General features: G+C 35.7%; 2 protein-coding genes across 4 annotated transcripts; one reads left to right on the forward strand and one right to left on the reverse strand.

Annotated features, from left to right (window-relative positions):
* Positions 1 to 6,447: 6,447 nt before the first annotated feature.
* LOC131933067 (protein MAK16 homolog) lies at positions 6,448 to 10,936 on the reverse strand. The gene is made up of 10 exons (XM_059289903.1): positions 10,807 to 10,936; positions 9,290 to 9,336; positions 8,951 to 9,060; positions 8,663 to 8,795; positions 8,147 to 8,230; positions 7,903 to 7,957; positions 7,629 to 7,703; positions 7,351 to 7,500; positions 7,068 to 7,127; positions 6,448 to 6,687 (listed from the first exon to the last, which is right to left on the reverse strand). Exons 1-10 carry the CDS (start codon positions 10,819 to 10,821, stop codon positions 6,511 to 6,513), a joined length of 906 nt encoding a protein of 301 aa, XP_059145886.1. The 5' UTR covers positions 10,822 to 10,936; the 3' UTR covers positions 6,448 to 6,510.
* An 82-nt stretch (positions 10,937 to 11,018) lies between these two features.
* LOC131931743 (uncharacterized) lies at positions 11,019 to 16,195 on the forward strand. Of its 3 annotated transcripts, none has more exons than XM_059288598.1 (7): positions 11,019 to 11,167; positions 12,680 to 12,989; positions 13,171 to 13,374; positions 13,690 to 13,829; positions 14,482 to 14,636; positions 14,937 to 15,054; positions 15,861 to 16,195. In XM_059288598.1, exons 2-7 carry the CDS (start codon positions 12,695 to 12,697, stop codon positions 16,113 to 16,115), a joined length of 1,167 nt encoding a protein of 388 aa, XP_059144581.1. In that variant the 5' UTR covers positions 11,019 to 11,167; positions 12,680 to 12,694; the 3' UTR covers positions 16,116 to 16,195. The 3 variants fall into 3 exon arrangements, with proteins under 3 accessions (XP_059144581.1, XP_059144580.1, XP_059144573.1); XM_059288597.1 differs by having other exon boundaries at positions 14,964 to 15,054; XM_059288590.1 differs by having other exon boundaries at positions 11,025 to 11,049.
* The last annotated feature ends 219 nt before the right edge of the window (positions 16,196 to 16,414 follow it).

A 16,414-nucleotide genomic window follows, 5' to 3' on the forward strand; every position in this document is an offset into this window, starting at 1 on the left:
CCGAACACTCCGCAAGTTACCCACACAATCATATGTGGAATTTCTCTTTGAAAAGGAGAAAATATTCTCAAGGTGGCTACACTCTGAGGAAGTTTCTGAGTTTGAGAAACTCAGGTCACTTATCCTAAGGGAAGAATTCCTATCGTCCCTGCCTGAAGAGATACGACTACACATACTGGATAACAAGATAACTGACATCCAGAAGGCTGCTGAGTCGGCTGACACATATATGTTGGTGCATAAGAAACCACCAGTGTCAGGAAACCGCCTCAACCCCGTGCTTCCCCTTTTTGGCAGCAATCATCCTGTTGGCCAACATTTGAAGGCATCACAGTCCAGAGAGAAACCAAGATCAACTCTCAATCGTCGAGCAGTATGCCAGTTCTGCAAAAGGTCTGGTCATCTTGTCAAGGACTGTTACAAACGTCGTCAATATAACAGAGAGGTGGTGCGTACTTCCGCGCACTATGCTCTATCCCCTCAAGCAGCCAGTTCAACTATGAACTCTAGAATTCTAAAGGACTCTAACCCTAAGTGTCCGCAAGAAGGTAGTCAAGTCTCCACACATTATGTGCAGTCACATTTTGACTGTTCTCGCCACCATCCAGTTTCTACCGAGTCTACCGATCTCGAGAGATCGAGAAAAGTTGACTTTTCATCTTTTATTGCCGAAGCCATCATTAGCAAACCAGGTGATCCGTTGTCTCAGAAGAATATCACCGTCCTAAGAGACACCGGAGCGTCACAATCACTCCTTTTGAAAAGTTCAATGGACATTACACCTGAGACGAACACCGGAAGGATTTCCATTATCCAGGGAGTGGGGACAAAATCAACTGTCGTCCCTCTACACAAGTTTGCCCTGAAACATCATCTCGTCGAAGGTGAGGTCATTTTAGGTGTGATAGATGGTATTCCAGTCCCAGGAGTACACCTACTTCTAGGGAATGACCTTGCGGGAAGCAAAGTATACCCCTGTACGGTTTCAGACCCTTTGTCAACAGTTCCAGATAATGAGTATGAACTGTATCCAGCATGTGCGGTGACAAGAAGCCAGACCAAACAATTGGCTGAGACAACGTCTGAACCACACCCGCCATCATCGTCAAGAAATTCGACTCCCAAACTGGAGTCTATGCTTCCAGAAAACACAAGCCTGGGCTTACCCCTGAGAATATCTCAGGAAGACATCATTAAAGCTCAACAAGTCGACGCGGAACTCAAAGCAACGGTCGAAAAATCTCTATCATCTGACGATGGAGAATATTTCTCCGAGAACGGCCTCTTCTTTCGTCGCGCTATACCAGTGAATGCCTCACCAGCCGAACCATGGTTGGGTAAAAACCAGCTGTGGGTCCCTCCACCTTATCGGCATGAAATACTTAAACTGGCACATGACCATCCAATGTCAGCGCACCCAGGAGTCACTAAAACGACGGCGAAGATCAAAGAACTGTTCTTTTGGCCCAAAATGAGAAAAGATGTGTCGCGTTACTGTAGAAGTTGCACGAACTGTCAGTTGGCCGGAAAGCCAAACCAGACAATTCCTAAGGCCCCTTTGAGTCCGATTCCTGTATTAGAAGAACCTTTTTCTAAAATCGTCATGGACTGTGTAGGTCCCTTGCCTAAAACCAAGGCGGGCAACGAGTACCTACTTACCTTTATGTGTTCAAGTACCCGTTTTCCCGAGGCGATTCCCTTACGGAACATTAAGGCAAAGACTGTAGTCAGAGCCATGACCCGGTTCTTCACTACCTTTGGATTACCTAGAATCGTGCAAACAGATCAAGGCAGCAACTTCACCAGTCACCATTTTCAGGAAGCGCTAGCCAAGCTAGGCGTTACCCACATCACCAGCTCAGCCTACCACCCTCAGTCTCAAGGCGTACTTGAGAGGTTCCACCAAACCCTCAAAACCATGCTAAGGACATTCGCTAACAGTAACACCCAATGGGATGAGTCTGTTCCTTGGATTATTTTCGCCGCGAGGGACTGTGTCCAGGACTCTTTAGGCTACTCGCCTTTTCAACTTGTGTTTGGACATTCTGTCCGTGGCCCCCTGAAGCTGATACATGAACGGTGGACAGGTACCAGCGATCATCCTGTGGAAAACTTCGACGATTTTCACGTTCGACTGAAAGCCGTGTGCGAAATGGCTCACAAGAACTTAAGAAAGGCCCAAGTGAGAATGAAAGGACTGTATGATAAGAGTTCTTGTAAACGAACATTCAATCCAGGCGACAAAGTTCTTGTGTTAGTGCCTAATCTGAACAATGCGTTATCCTTGAGATATTGTGGACCCTTTACTGTGCATTCAAAATTAAGTGATTTGAACTATGTTGTCAATACGCCCGACAGAAGAAAGAAACAGACCGTGTATCATGTTAACTCACTGAAAAAGTATTATGATAATTGTAACAATTTTCAATCCACAGCTAAAATTACTTTACCTGTATGTTCAAATGTTTCTGATGATGTGATACATGATAAATTGAAACCCCCAAAATTGGTAAATTCTTCCTTTTTAGATAATTTGAATGTCCACCTTATGCATTTGTCCACAGAGAAAAGCCATAGATTGTCTCAGTTATTTGAGACATTTCCCTCTATTTTTGGGGATGCCCCCAAAGAAGCGAAGGTTCCACCTCATGATGTAGACGTTGGTGACGCAAAACCCATTAAACAACATCCCTATAGAGTTAACCCGGAAAAAGCTGCTTTGATAAAAGATGAAATTGATTATATGCTCAAGAATGATATCATTGAGCCCAGTTTCAGCAACTGGAGTTCCCCATGTCTCCTAGTACCGAAAGACGGAGGATCTTTCAGGTTTGTGACCGACTTTAGGAAGGTGAATGCGCTCACCAAAGCTGATTCCTATCCCTTACCTCGGATAGAGGACGTTATTGATAAAGTTGGTCAAGCTAAGATAATTTCCAAAATTGATTTACTTTCAGGATACTGGCAAATCCCCTTATCTGACCGTGCAAAAGAAATATCTGCTTTTGTAACCCCTAATGGTTTTTATAGATACAAACGTATGCCCTTTGGTATGCGAAATGCTGGTCAAACTTTCCAGAGAGTCATTAACTCTGTCATTGCTGACATAGACCAATGTGAGGCCTACATAGATGATATAGTTGTATTTTCTAATACTTTTGAAGAACATATTGTTCAATTGACTAACCTTTTTAGAAAATTGTCTGAAGTTAATTTTACTGTAAACTTACATAAAAGTGATTTCTGTAAAGCTTCAATTACCTATTTGGGTTATCAAGTGGGAACGAACCAAGTTCGGCCCATTGAAGCTAAAGTAGATGCTATTGTAAGGTTACCACCTCCCAAAAATTGTAAAGAGATCAAAAAGTTCCTTGGGATGGCTGGTTACTATAGGCGGTTCTGTCAAAACTTTTCAGCTATTGCTGAACCTCTTACTGCATTATTGAAAAAGGGTGTTGAGTTTAAATGGTCAAATAAATGTCAAGAAGCTTTTTTAACCATTAAGTCATTTTTATCAAATGCTCCTGTTATGGCTGCACCAAATTTTAGCAAGCCCTTTAAACTTGCCATTGATGCTAGCAACTTAGCCATTGGCTCAGTCCTATTTCAAGAAGACAACATGGGAATTGACCATCCCATTGCCTTTTTTTCCAGGAAGTTAAATGAGAACCAAAAGAATTACTCTACTATTGAAAAAGAGGCTTTAGCTTTGGTTTTGTCATTACAACATTTTGAGGTCTATGTCTCTTCTTCAACCAATCCAGTCAGAGTGTTTTCTGACCATGATCCCCTGAAATTTACCTCTAAGTTAGGACAGACAAATCAAAGAATATTGAGATGGTGTTTATATTTCCAAAATTTTAATCTGGAAATTTCACACATTAAGGGTAGTGATAATGTTGTGGCTGATTGTTTGTCAAGGATGTAAAATCTTATTGTACACATTGATCATGTGTCATGTTTTGTGGTTCATTAGGACCATACACAGGTGTTGTGTTTTAACATGAAAATGAGTGGTATGATTTTTGATTTTTTCAAAATTCCAATCCTGTTGAATATTTTGTTTATTTTCAGGTGAACCTTAATTAAAGGTGGTTTTTGATTATATGTAATCTTTTATAATAATATGTCTCGTATGACTCAATTGATATTGTAGCTAGTCATTGAAATAAAGGTCTTACCCTGGCGGGTTTACCACTTTTAATATCCACATGGAAATATTGTAATACCCTTTTTTGAGGGATTTTGATGTATAATTACTTTTTGAAGGGTTACTCCCCTTTCACCAATTGTAAAAGTTGGAGTTACTTCCCTTTTATGTTCAGGGATATTTTCATCTGGTATTATGATTTTGATTGCCTACATTTGTAAAACATTTTTGTTATTTCATTGCCAGATTGGTTCCTTATGTATGTTTTTGTGGAACCTATCTGTCACTTCCAAAAAGGGAGGGGATGTGACCTACTTAGGTCGAGTCATTTTTATTTTGACATTGTATAATTCCTTATATGGAATGATGGTGTAACACCTGGGGTTTTTCCACTGACTTATTAAGGTGTTTGAGACATAGAAATTTTCCATTAAAATCTGATTGAATGATTCTGATCAGATGATTATCCCAACCAATGGCGACATGAGTTGAGGATAACCTCCCCTGTCACAGAAGTCTTTAATTGCACTGCACACTCGCAACACGAGGCAGTTTATCTTGACCTGGCAGTCTACGAGGCAGTTTTATCTTGATCAGGCAGCCGTCCATATTGTCCGGCTATAGACTCTGACCATTTGAACGTGAGAGTACTTAAGACCTGTGTGTGCCTTGCTTTCTTAAGTGATTTAGTCTTCTAGTTTAATATTACTTGTCGCTAAGTAATTCCTGAAGCTACAGCAGTGTTGTGTGGCCTGTAGCTGTTCTTTAGACAGTGTAGAAGTCTGTGATAGTGTTTTTTCCTGCATTTTGTAAGTTGGGTTTTTGATATTTTATACATTAAATATTTTATCTAGTTCATCTTTGTGTTCTGCCACAACTGCGTTCGCTGATTAAAAGGTCGTATGTAGATTGGATGAGTGTTAATTACAATAGTATCACTAGCTTCCCTAGACATTAAATTCGAGCCCTAGTGGGACGTTGTGTTAAGTGTTCATCCACTTAGGCCGTAAGGCATTTGCATATGACCCCGAAAAAAGAATCCGGGGACGTTCTCCTTCTATTTGGCTGATAGATAGGTTAACGTTACACCCCCGACAGTGTTTCTTTCCGATTTATTTTTCTCTGGGGGAGGGGTGGCGGCACTTGAAATTTGTATATATTTCTATATAAACTATATTTTGTTGGGGAGGGGGGGGGGGGGCGGTAGACGCCGAAAATATGCCTAGAAGAAACTCTGGCCCCCGAACTGATATTTGATAGTCAATGCGGCCCTCGGTTTGAAAAGTTTGGAGACCCCTGGTCTAGACGATGAAATAACACAAGTCTACAGAGTGAAATTCTGTGAAGATTTTAGCGTCCCTACTATCACCAGTCCGCGTCACCTACTGAAGACACTGCTGCCTTGGTTGTTTTGAGAGATTTGAACTCTAGCAATACAGTTACAGTTACAAGTATCCTACATTTCTGGCCATATTTTAATTATACACTATTTATAACCAATGCACGCATCAGCAAGAAGGATATTGTAATTCTATTGGGAAACCATTGAATACAAAACAGAGGTTTGAAACTGACAGATCATCTCATTTATAGGCTTATAAAGAAGTCAGCTTTTAATGGGGTATATATATTTTTACTTCCTTCGATAAGACGACTTAAGTCTTGTTGAAAAAAAGTGTTTTATTTTTGGCAAAGGTTTGATAGTCAGAGACAAGATGGTTAGGTGACAGTGGTTTAGGTTAAAGCAAGCATAACACAACCCAATGTAGCAGATATAAACTGTGTGATCCCTGTGTGGCAGATATACTATGATCCCAGTATAAAAATTGTGTGATCCCAGTGTGGCAGATATCCTAAGATCCCAGTATAAAAATTGTGTGATCCCAGTGTGGCAGATATCCTAAGATCCCAGTATAAAAATTGTGTGATCCCAGTGTGGCAGATATCCTAAGATCCCAGTATAAAAATTGTGTGATCCCAGTGTGGCAGATATCCTAAGATCCCAGTATAAAAATTGTGTGATCCCAGTGTGGCAGATATCCTAAGATCCCAGTATAAAAATTGTGTGATCCCAGTGTGGCAGATATCCTAAGATCCCAGTATAAAAATTGTGTGATCCCAGTGTGGCAGATATACTATGATCCCAGTATAAAAATTGTGTGATCCCAGTAGATATTAACTGTGATCCCAGTATAGCAGACAGTTTCTTTTATGTTAAAATTTTGATATGTATTAAATTGATGAGTACAAGTCAACATTTGGTATATATATAACACACAAAGTAAAGAAGAAATGCCTAACATTCAACTATTTTTTATTCATGTACAGCTAATTTACATGTCTGGCCAAATCTCCCCACCTCACGCTAAAGCCAGTTGTTTCCCCTTGGAGGTGGAGGGTGTATCCTCCTCGTACTCTATCAACACCTTGGGTCTGTTCTTGCGTGCTGGTGCCTTTTTCTTGCCTTTCTTTTTCTCATCTGTTTCATCCTCTGCTGAGCTGTCCTCATCAGATGAATTTTCATTGCCGTTCATATCCTTCAAAATTAATTCAATAAACATTCACCAAAATTGTTGATAGATGACAAATTAAATCAGTCTTGGATTTGCTGATATTTTCTACAGACATAATTAGACCAATCAATATACACACCTCATTAATCCAATCAATCTACATACATTAATTGACTAATCAACCTAGACACAATCATGCCTGCCACATAATAAAACCAATCAACCAAGACACAATCATGCCTGCCACATATTAAGACCAATTAATCTAGACACCACCAAAGTAAGACCAAATAATCTAGACACCACCAAAGTAAGACCAATTAATCTAGACACCACCTAAGTAAGACTAATCTACTACAGCTATTTTTAGAGACAAAAAAGTGAAGAACCATTTCAAAACTCACCTCCATATCCGAAACATCACTTTCATCAAAATCTTCAACGTACTCAACGTCTCCAACACCCTATTAAAAATAAAATCACATTTTTTAAATTATCTTAAAATTATTTGATTAGATAAATTCTTTAAGGAAAAGTCTTGTATTAAAAAATGGTACATTAACTCCTTATTTATGTGACCTCAAAGTTCACAACAATTAGGGTACCTGTATATTTATCTGACACTGATGTTGATTACAAATAATGTACCTCTAGATCTATCAGATGTTAATGCTGATAACAATGTACCTCTTCATCTTCTTCCTCAAGCTCCAGCTCCTCTTCATCGTACTCTCCTCCCTCTGCCTCCTCCTCCAACTCCTCTTCATCGCTGGAGATTTCTTCTTCTTCTGTCACTTTATCAAATGCTTTTTGAGGGAAGTTGTAGATGTCGCCATACTGAAATTTGAAAAGAATACTAAGTTTTTAAACAAATATTTTGTAGGACCATCAGATAAAGTAAACTATGGGTTACTGTTCCTTCTTTAGTCAGTGAATAACATGACAGAAAGTAAAGTATGACTTACTGTTCCTTCTTTCAGCCTCTGCAACAAGTTCTTCTCTAATACAGTGTCCAGCTGTGCAGCTATCAAAGCTTTTTCCTGAGGTTAAGAAAAATTCATGTCAGCAATACTCAAGAACTTCATAAGAATAAAGTAAAATAAATTATAGTTGGAATTCAGCTTATGCGATCACAAAAAACAAGCATTTCCCTATAAACAACATAGAGCACTTGTGCACAAGATTATAACTGTTTCACTTGTCAGCAAAAATTTATTTAATAAATTTGTTTTAACTTACAGCTCTTCTTGACTCCCTCCTTTCTACTTTTCTGCTTAAAGGAACTAATTGTTTCCTAAAAAGAAAATTACAAAATATGATTAAAAGTCAACTCAATTTAGTCACGCAAGCAAAAGATTTTTTTATGTAGGGGTGAGAATTTTATCAAAAATATATAATTTAATTATCAAAAAGTTGCCTCCCAGCAATTTATACATTCTGAACTGAAACTTGTACAAAAATCATGCATGAAGGTACAACTTACTGTCGTTTTAATGTGAGTTTACGAATTCGTATAAGATACTGGGTTATTTTGGTTAACCTCTGTTTGCATTTGTGCTTCATATACCTGCAAGGGACAAAACGTTTATAAATTATATGTATTGAAGTAACAAGATAAAACTTATTTGGCCTCTGGTTACAGTCACAGTGTTTGTAGTCATAAGGTGCACTACCAATGTGAGCAGTAACAAAACAGATAACATAATTGTGGGACAGCATGACCGAGTCATAAAGTGCATGGTTGTCAGTCTGAAGGCACTAGTTCAGATCCCAGATAATCTGACTCCACCCAACTCTGATGATTACCTGACTCACATCACGGAAATAAAAATTGGCAGGAAAATAGAACAAGCCACACTATCCCCTGATATACTGTGGTCTCAGAAATAGGTAAGCTCTAGGTCACTAGGTATCAAAGGGAAAATACACCACAGACCAAGCTAACTGTTAAAACATTTTGGATAATAATTTTAAAAACATGGGTGTAGTGTTCACTCACTTTGGCCAATATATTAAATGCTCATCAATTTGTTTCAATGCCTTTGCATAACTTCTTGATAACTTTATTTTCTCCCACAGACGGCGAGGAAAAGCAGCTCTTTCTATAGTTTTCATGTACAAATAACACACACCTGTGCAAGAGAGGCAAATGTTGCTGTTTATTATTGGCTATTGAAGCTGTATTCACAGAAATGATAAAAGTGTGTTTTACAACTAATAAACTAAACATCTCACCATTGTGAAATGGCAAATTGTGTTTTACAATTAATCAAACAAAAAATCTTACCATTTTCTTCCCTGACTGTTGCATACTGGCTGTTTGCCAATGGACATGTTGAACGATTGCACAAACCTGTCAAGCTGTATTCATTCCTACAGAATTTCTGGCTTTTTGTTCTAAACATAAAAAAAAAACTAATTACAATTATATGACTAGGTAGACCTATAGCAACATTTATTTCTATACTCCTTCCATAACAATAGTGTGGTAATAGTTTTTACTGCATAACCATCAAAATGTGTTACAAGCAGTATCCCACCTCTATCATAATCATAAAGGGAACTATGGGAGTGAGTAAAGCAATCTTTTTAAATTTCCATTACATAAAATAAAATGATTGCCTACCTTACTTTAAATGAGCAAAAAGACTTATTGATTATGCTCCATATAACCTGAAATAGAAAAATGAGGTTAATAAAAAAAGAGGTGCTACACATTATTATAGGTGGCCTATACATACTGAAAACTATTAATTATAAATGTGTTTATTATGTAAACATTAGGCTGACTATTGGAGCCACCATTACCATGTCACTGGTCATTTTAGTTTGGTCTGAGATCTCATGATTGCAGAAATTACAATTTCAATAGGGGCTAACTAATAAAATACACGAACTTTATATGAAGTAAAGAGAGGAAGGGGCTCTATGTGTACAACAAGGTGTTAAATTGAAAGATCTAAAATTCTAAATTATTATATATATTATAAAAATAAAAAATTTAAATAGGCCTATTCTTTAACAAAGAAAAAAAAAAGGCTATGAAATTGTTTATAAATTATAAATATAGGCTTCTGCGATCTATTGTTTTAGGTACATAGTACATAAAATCGTCAGAGTCTAGTAATGTGAAAGAAAGGCGACTTGTTAAATTTTGGTAATAATTTCACATTTTTAGGAGAATTTGTGTTTTAAAAGTTACAAAAATGTTTCATGTACCTGTTTTTAAACCATTTAAATAAAACTTTTCAGTATTAAATAAAGATTAACAATGCTTTCATCTGATGCAACCAAGCTCGTTTACTTTAGCAGCCATCTTGTTTGAGTTATTTTTGTTAAAGATTCAGGGGAAACCACTCTCATTTACAAAAGGCCGCTGTTTGCTCTCAAACACTGCAGTTTAAAGTTAATATCTGGCCTATATTCATGTCGATATATTTAGACATTGCTTTTGGTTTATTAATTTAAATTATTAGTCTATTCATTAGGCCCCAATCTATAATATATTCGATACATAGGCCCTATATCACAATATACTTGTATTAAAGCCATGGCATATATTAATGTCACCTTTCCTTCACATTTCAAGCCTCAGACGATTTTTTTATCGCTTATCGTTTTTCATCGCTTATAGTAGAGTGATCGCTTGCATTATTGTGATGTATAGCATTTATTTTCTACTTTTTAGTTCAATCAGAAAACGTGGGTTTTTTAAAACTTTTTTAATGATAGGCCTAATTAAAAATTAGTCGTGTTTTTAAATATTACTTTTTAAGTTTTTATTCATTTGTGAAAACAACAATACAATACAAATAAATAAATCGTGTTTTCTTAATGTTTTGTGTGTTTCGGTTATTATTATAATAAAATACGCTCAACTGGAGGTAAATGACAAGTGGAGAATAAAATACGCTAAAATGGAGTTTTACCCGAATCGAGTGTCAGTGTAGATCTAGAATCTAGATCTAGTGTAAAAAATAGTTAATAGTAAGTAAAATTATAAAAATTATTAAAAATGATCCCAAAAATTTAGTAGGCCCTATTTTTACTATTTTATCAGTACAACACAAAGGCCTAGATCTAAATCTAGATTTATATTTAGATCTAGTAGGACTATTTTATTTAAAAACTTTAATTACTCACATCATCGCTTTGCATTTTTAAATCTTTATAGAGCAGCCTATTTGTTTTGTTTTTTTTAGCTTAGAGATGAGTCGCACACGCTAGGCTAAATAAAACCCATACGTTTACACTTAACAGGAAGTTGAAATATTATTCTGTTTTCTCCCTTTTAGGCCTAAGCTAAATTAAAGAATTTTAAACTGCTTGAGCTACTTTCAACTTTAAAAAGTGTCGACAATAGTAACCAAATTCAAAAATATTTGTGTACATACGCCCTCGTTGAATATTCGGATATTCCTTTCTTAATCTAGATATCTAGATTTTTTTCTTGTGCCAAGACAGAAAAAGCCAGCTAAAACTTTCTTAGCATTTCTAGATTCTAGTAAAAAAGCGTTAACGTTACTTACTAGACTAGTTACTAGACTGGTAAAACTCAATTTTGCGTATTTTTAATTTTAATTTTTATTCCCCGCTTCACGTTCACCTCCACCTCCAGTTGAGCGTATTTTATTATAAACACAACCGAAACACACAAAAACGTTAGGAAAACACTAGATCTAGATCTAGAATCTACTTATATTTTTACGAATGTGATTTTTTATTAGAAAAGGTAAAAAAAACAACATAAAAAGTAAAAAGCATAGTTTAGATTAGAACTGTTCCAATTAAATATCGTGTGATCGTCAGCGGGAGAAAAATCCTTACACGGTCGCGAGATTACCGTGAGTTCACATTGACTTTAATTTTATTAATTATTAATTAACAGCATACGTCATAGCTCAGGCAATAGCTGTTTGAAATTGTGTTAGCCTCAGTTTTGGGGTCATTCACATTGTAAGACTAAGTTCATAAATGTTTATTTAATATTTATAGGTAATAGTATCATGCCTGGGAGATACTTGTAACAATACAAACTTAACCGCCTTGCAATTGTGAGTTACGTTTTCGTACTTCACCCATTGCCATGAAAATTCTGACACGAACATAGCACATTCAATATTCTAAATTTGGAATTTTCTCAAGTTTTGACAAAAGTAAATTATCAAAATCTAAAACAAAGTCAGTCTCTTTGTTTTTTTTATTCATTTTTATTCATCTGTTAAAACAAAAATACAATAAAAATAAATAAATCATGTTTTCCTAATGTTTTGGTGTGTTTTGGTTATTATAATAAAATACGCTCAACTGGAGGTAAACAATAAGCGGAGAATAAAATACGCAAAAAATGGAGTTTTACCTACTAGACTAGTAGATCTATTAGATCCGTTTAATTTATTTACAAATGTACAGAACGTACAGTGTACAGCCGTACAGCACGTATTCCGTATTTTTATTTCAGTATTCCTCCTTTTCCCCTGCATGAGCATGCTCAACAACTTTCAACAAGACACCATGGGGCAACTGATTTCATCTTTTTCGGAGACCTCTGTATAGTGTATATGAAGGGATTGTGTGTTCAGCACTATGCCCAGCTGCCTTTGTTTTCCCTAACGTGAGTTAGGTACCCATCAGAGCTGCGTGGACTCAGGGACGTTCTACTGATTGAACCCAGATTCAAACTCGAGACTGTCGGGTTAGCAGTCTAGCTCTCTACTCTACTGCTCTAAAATTGACCAATTGAGCATATCATAATTTGAGTTAACCCTTATGCCTTACATGATCAGAATACCTTAACCTTGCAATGTCAGTCAATGTGCATTAAAAAGTAAAAAGTATCTAAAAACACAATCATTAGGCTTAGCTTGTGGAGGTTGAAAAGCATGTTCCTGTTTTATAGTAATTATAGTAGTGCCAAAAAATAAATTATGAATATAGAGATGTATTTTTTATAATTTTACTAACCTATTTTCTAAAAAAATCTAAGCAATGGTTTTATTTATTCTCTAATGGACAGGTAAACTTATCATAAATGAAATTGAGGGCCTTTTCTAGCCTTAACAATGATTTTACAACACCAGACAGACACTTGAGGAATGTTCAGCTGAAAGGAGTAAACTGTGACACATACACACAGCAGCCACTAGCAGAAGTTTTGACTAAGGAAATTAAAGACAGTGGTCAATGGAAAGTTGGCTCATTTAAAACCTTCTCTGATACCCCTATTGAAAATAAGAAACATCATCAACTGACAGGAGAATTAAATGAACAGGACAATCTTCAAAGCAAAATTAGTCCTGGTTTAGCTAGACTTAGAATGACTCCAGGTTCAATTTTTTTCTAAACACAATATTTTAATTACATTTTTTTAACGTACACAGGATAAGTTGCTTGTCTAAAACTTATTTTCTGAATGTTTGTATATTAGATTAAAATTATTTCTAAAATTCTCATTTCCCTAAACTCTTAGACGTCAATTTAATTCTGAATATTTAAATATGATTTAAGGCATAATGAGGGAAAAGCAACGTCACTTAATTGATCAACATAAGGAAATTCAGCTAAAAGGCAGTCATCTCAATACTGGAGGTGGGATCTCATTATGGCCTGACATGATTCAAATGAGGCTGACTAGATCAGAAATTTTGTGGCTCCTAGCAGAAGCAGTGACTTTATGCTGTCTAACTGTTGTGCTGCTATACATGCTACATGGTCAGCCTTTATTTCTCTGTTCAGGTTAACTTCTGTATAAACTGTTAGCCATCCATTAATGTTCACATTTACACATCTGATAAACTCAACATTTCTCACACACAAACTTGCACCTGCATGCTCAAAACTGGAATATAATTAATAATTTTCTGTTGTACAAATGTCTACTTATAATATACTACCATCTAACAATAGTAACAAGCTACTTCAAGACCAGTAGAGAGTGCTCATACATTATGTTTATAATTATAAATGTTTCATTATATTCTGATTATTGTTTTATTTTATTCTCCTAATGCTGTCAACTTTTGACAGGCGTGACCTTTGAAAAGCTTGAGAAATTTGCAGTCCAAGTTGAAGAATTCTGTGTTCCTTTTAGTTTTGTAGAGACAACTAACCAAAAACAGTTTCAAAAACAACTTGTAGCTTGGCACAAAAAAATCCTGCACTTAACAGTAAGTTATTACATTTATAGCAATATTAAACATACAGTGTAGCTTCAAAGCCTGCTCTAAACAAGGGCACAGACAATGAGTTACCCTTAAGACAGAACTGGGTTTGAGGACACCACTCTAAACAGTACTTATTCACCAGCAAACACAGACAGTAGGTGTGTGATTAATGTAAACACTTCAGAATCTCATAACATTCAGACCCAAGACACATTGGGCAGATAAAGGAGAGTTTCATTGTGGACAGAACTATGCCTGTCACCTTTGTTACCCTAATGTGAGTCAGGCACCCATCAGAGCTTGATGGACTCAATGACATCCTACAGACTTGAGCCTGGGATGCAAATTCAAGACTTTTGGCTTAGCAGTTTAGTGCTCAACCACTCAGTCACACCATAAGTGACCAGAACACTTAGCCTAACAAAAATGAAGTATGGCTTTAGACTATACTGTTTTGTCTTTATTGCAGCATTTTATCTGTACCTTTGTTTCACTAAGTTCTCAAACTTTCATTTTCAGTATTCATTTCCATTAATTAATTTGCCAGTATAAAATATGAATCAGATAAAATTAACTTAAAATTGAAAATCAGGATGAGCTACTAGTATTTACTGTTTAACCTTAAATTTTGTCTTTTTATTTTTTTGTACTAAAGGGCAATATTCAAAATCATTTTGATATGTCATCTATGTCAAGCAGCTATCAAGTGTACATTACAACATATATTATGGGACTCCTCATCCTGCTTTATTATCTAATGGATAATATGCTGGCTAAGAATAAGCTAACTCCTTCTCGGATAAAAAAGTGGTAAGGAATTTGTAAATTAGGTATTGGGATTTTTACATTCATAATGTGACCATTGAGTATGAAATTGCCAGGACACTTTATTTACTTGTTCAATTTTGCTCTCTGGGAAGTGTAGGGCCCAAATGACACATCACAGACTAACATTAAAACCCAATAAAACACAATTTGTGACTACTTTGAATTTATTTATTTTGCATTTCAATTTACATTCAAGAAAATCTATTGTTGTAGTTTGTAGGAAAAAGCTTGTTAAGTACAAAAAGTGATATTTTGAAAAAAAAATGTTTTCAAATCTCACAGGACTTGTCTTCTTGTTGTAATTGGTAGTTGGACATCCATGATGGCCTATGGGCTGTTTCTTGCCTACATGTTGGAGAGGCAGATAACAACTTGCATACAACAATTTTCTGCCACACTGGTTAGTTACACTAAAGGTGCTACACCTTTGGGGTTCTTACGTAAGAATTAGGCCTAACAGTTGTAAAAAAAAAAATGAAACTTTCATTTTGAAATCTTTTTTTTTAACTTGAACACTCAAACCGTAACTAAGTAAATTATTATTTTTATAGCAATGCAGCATAATTTTTACTAAAAACTGATAAATCCATTTAGAGGAAAAATTTTAATTAATCATGTGCATAAAAAAAATTAAATATTCTACTGATAATATGGTGTGTCAATTTAGAGTGACTTGTACTTTCATCAACATGTTATCAGTAATACCCATCACAATCATATTTAATTATTTTTGTCCAGATAAGTATTAAATGTATGTGTAGAGAATATATGAAAAATCAAGTTTTATGATAATCACCAAATTAAGCAACCGAAGAATGTACATTAGAAAGACATAGAAATAAGGCTTTATAGATCTGTATTTTCCTCTTGATCATCTTTAAGAGTTGTCCAATAAATGGCAACAGCAATTTTGACAATTTTACAGTCACACCCCCTTTTTAAATTGATGGTAATGGAGGAGAAATTTTTTTTTTAAATTAAATAAAAAGCACCTGTGAACTCAATGCCCTAAAAATGCTGTCATTTATTGATTCAATTGAATTATAAATAATTATACCATTAAAAACCTTGATTACATTCTTTTTAATTAAAAAACTTATAATCTCTGAAATAGAGCTATATAAAGTTAAAAATTGTCTTGTTATATGGTTGAATATACTTGTAATGTATCCCTAGTCCAAGTACAGCATAGCATGTATCTTTCAGGCAACCCTAGTGGCAGCTCCATTAGAACTGGGACACTTCCAAGCTGTGCTACTGTACTGGCGCTCAAGGTTCCTGGATAATGCATCGCAAGGACTGCTCAGTGTTTTTGGACTGATATCAGTTCGAGACCTGCTTTACTACCTTCAGTATTATAGTGTACCAATTGCAACTGTCCTTTTGAGTCCAGTATTTCAGTTAATTTGTGCATGTTTTACTATATACAGTCAAGGAGAATATATGAAACCAGTATCCTGACAAAAAGAGCTGGATTTCTAATCAGTAGTTTATATTATTGTTAGACACTAAATAAAGCCTATATAGAATTAGTTTAGTTGGCTTGTTTTTTTAACCCACAACAACTAATTTTTTCCATGTATAAAAAAATTGCTAGTAGTTCGTAACTTACACTTTAGTGCCAGAATTATATTTATTAACTTGCTAATTAACTTTGAAAGGTGAAGATGACTGGGTATAGTGTTGACCATACCATCACTTCATTTGCTGAGGCCACATAAACAGGTGCACTCTACTTCAGCCCTATCAGGTCCAAAAGG

The sequence above is a fragment of the Physella acuta genome, unplaced genomic scaffold (assembly GCF_028476545.2).
Source record: "Physella acuta isolate Inbredline_101_S28 unplaced genomic scaffold, ASM2847654v3 ptg000105l, whole genome shotgun sequence".
Classification (NCBI taxonomy): domain Eukaryota; kingdom Metazoa; phylum Mollusca; class Gastropoda; family Physidae; genus Physella; species Physella acuta.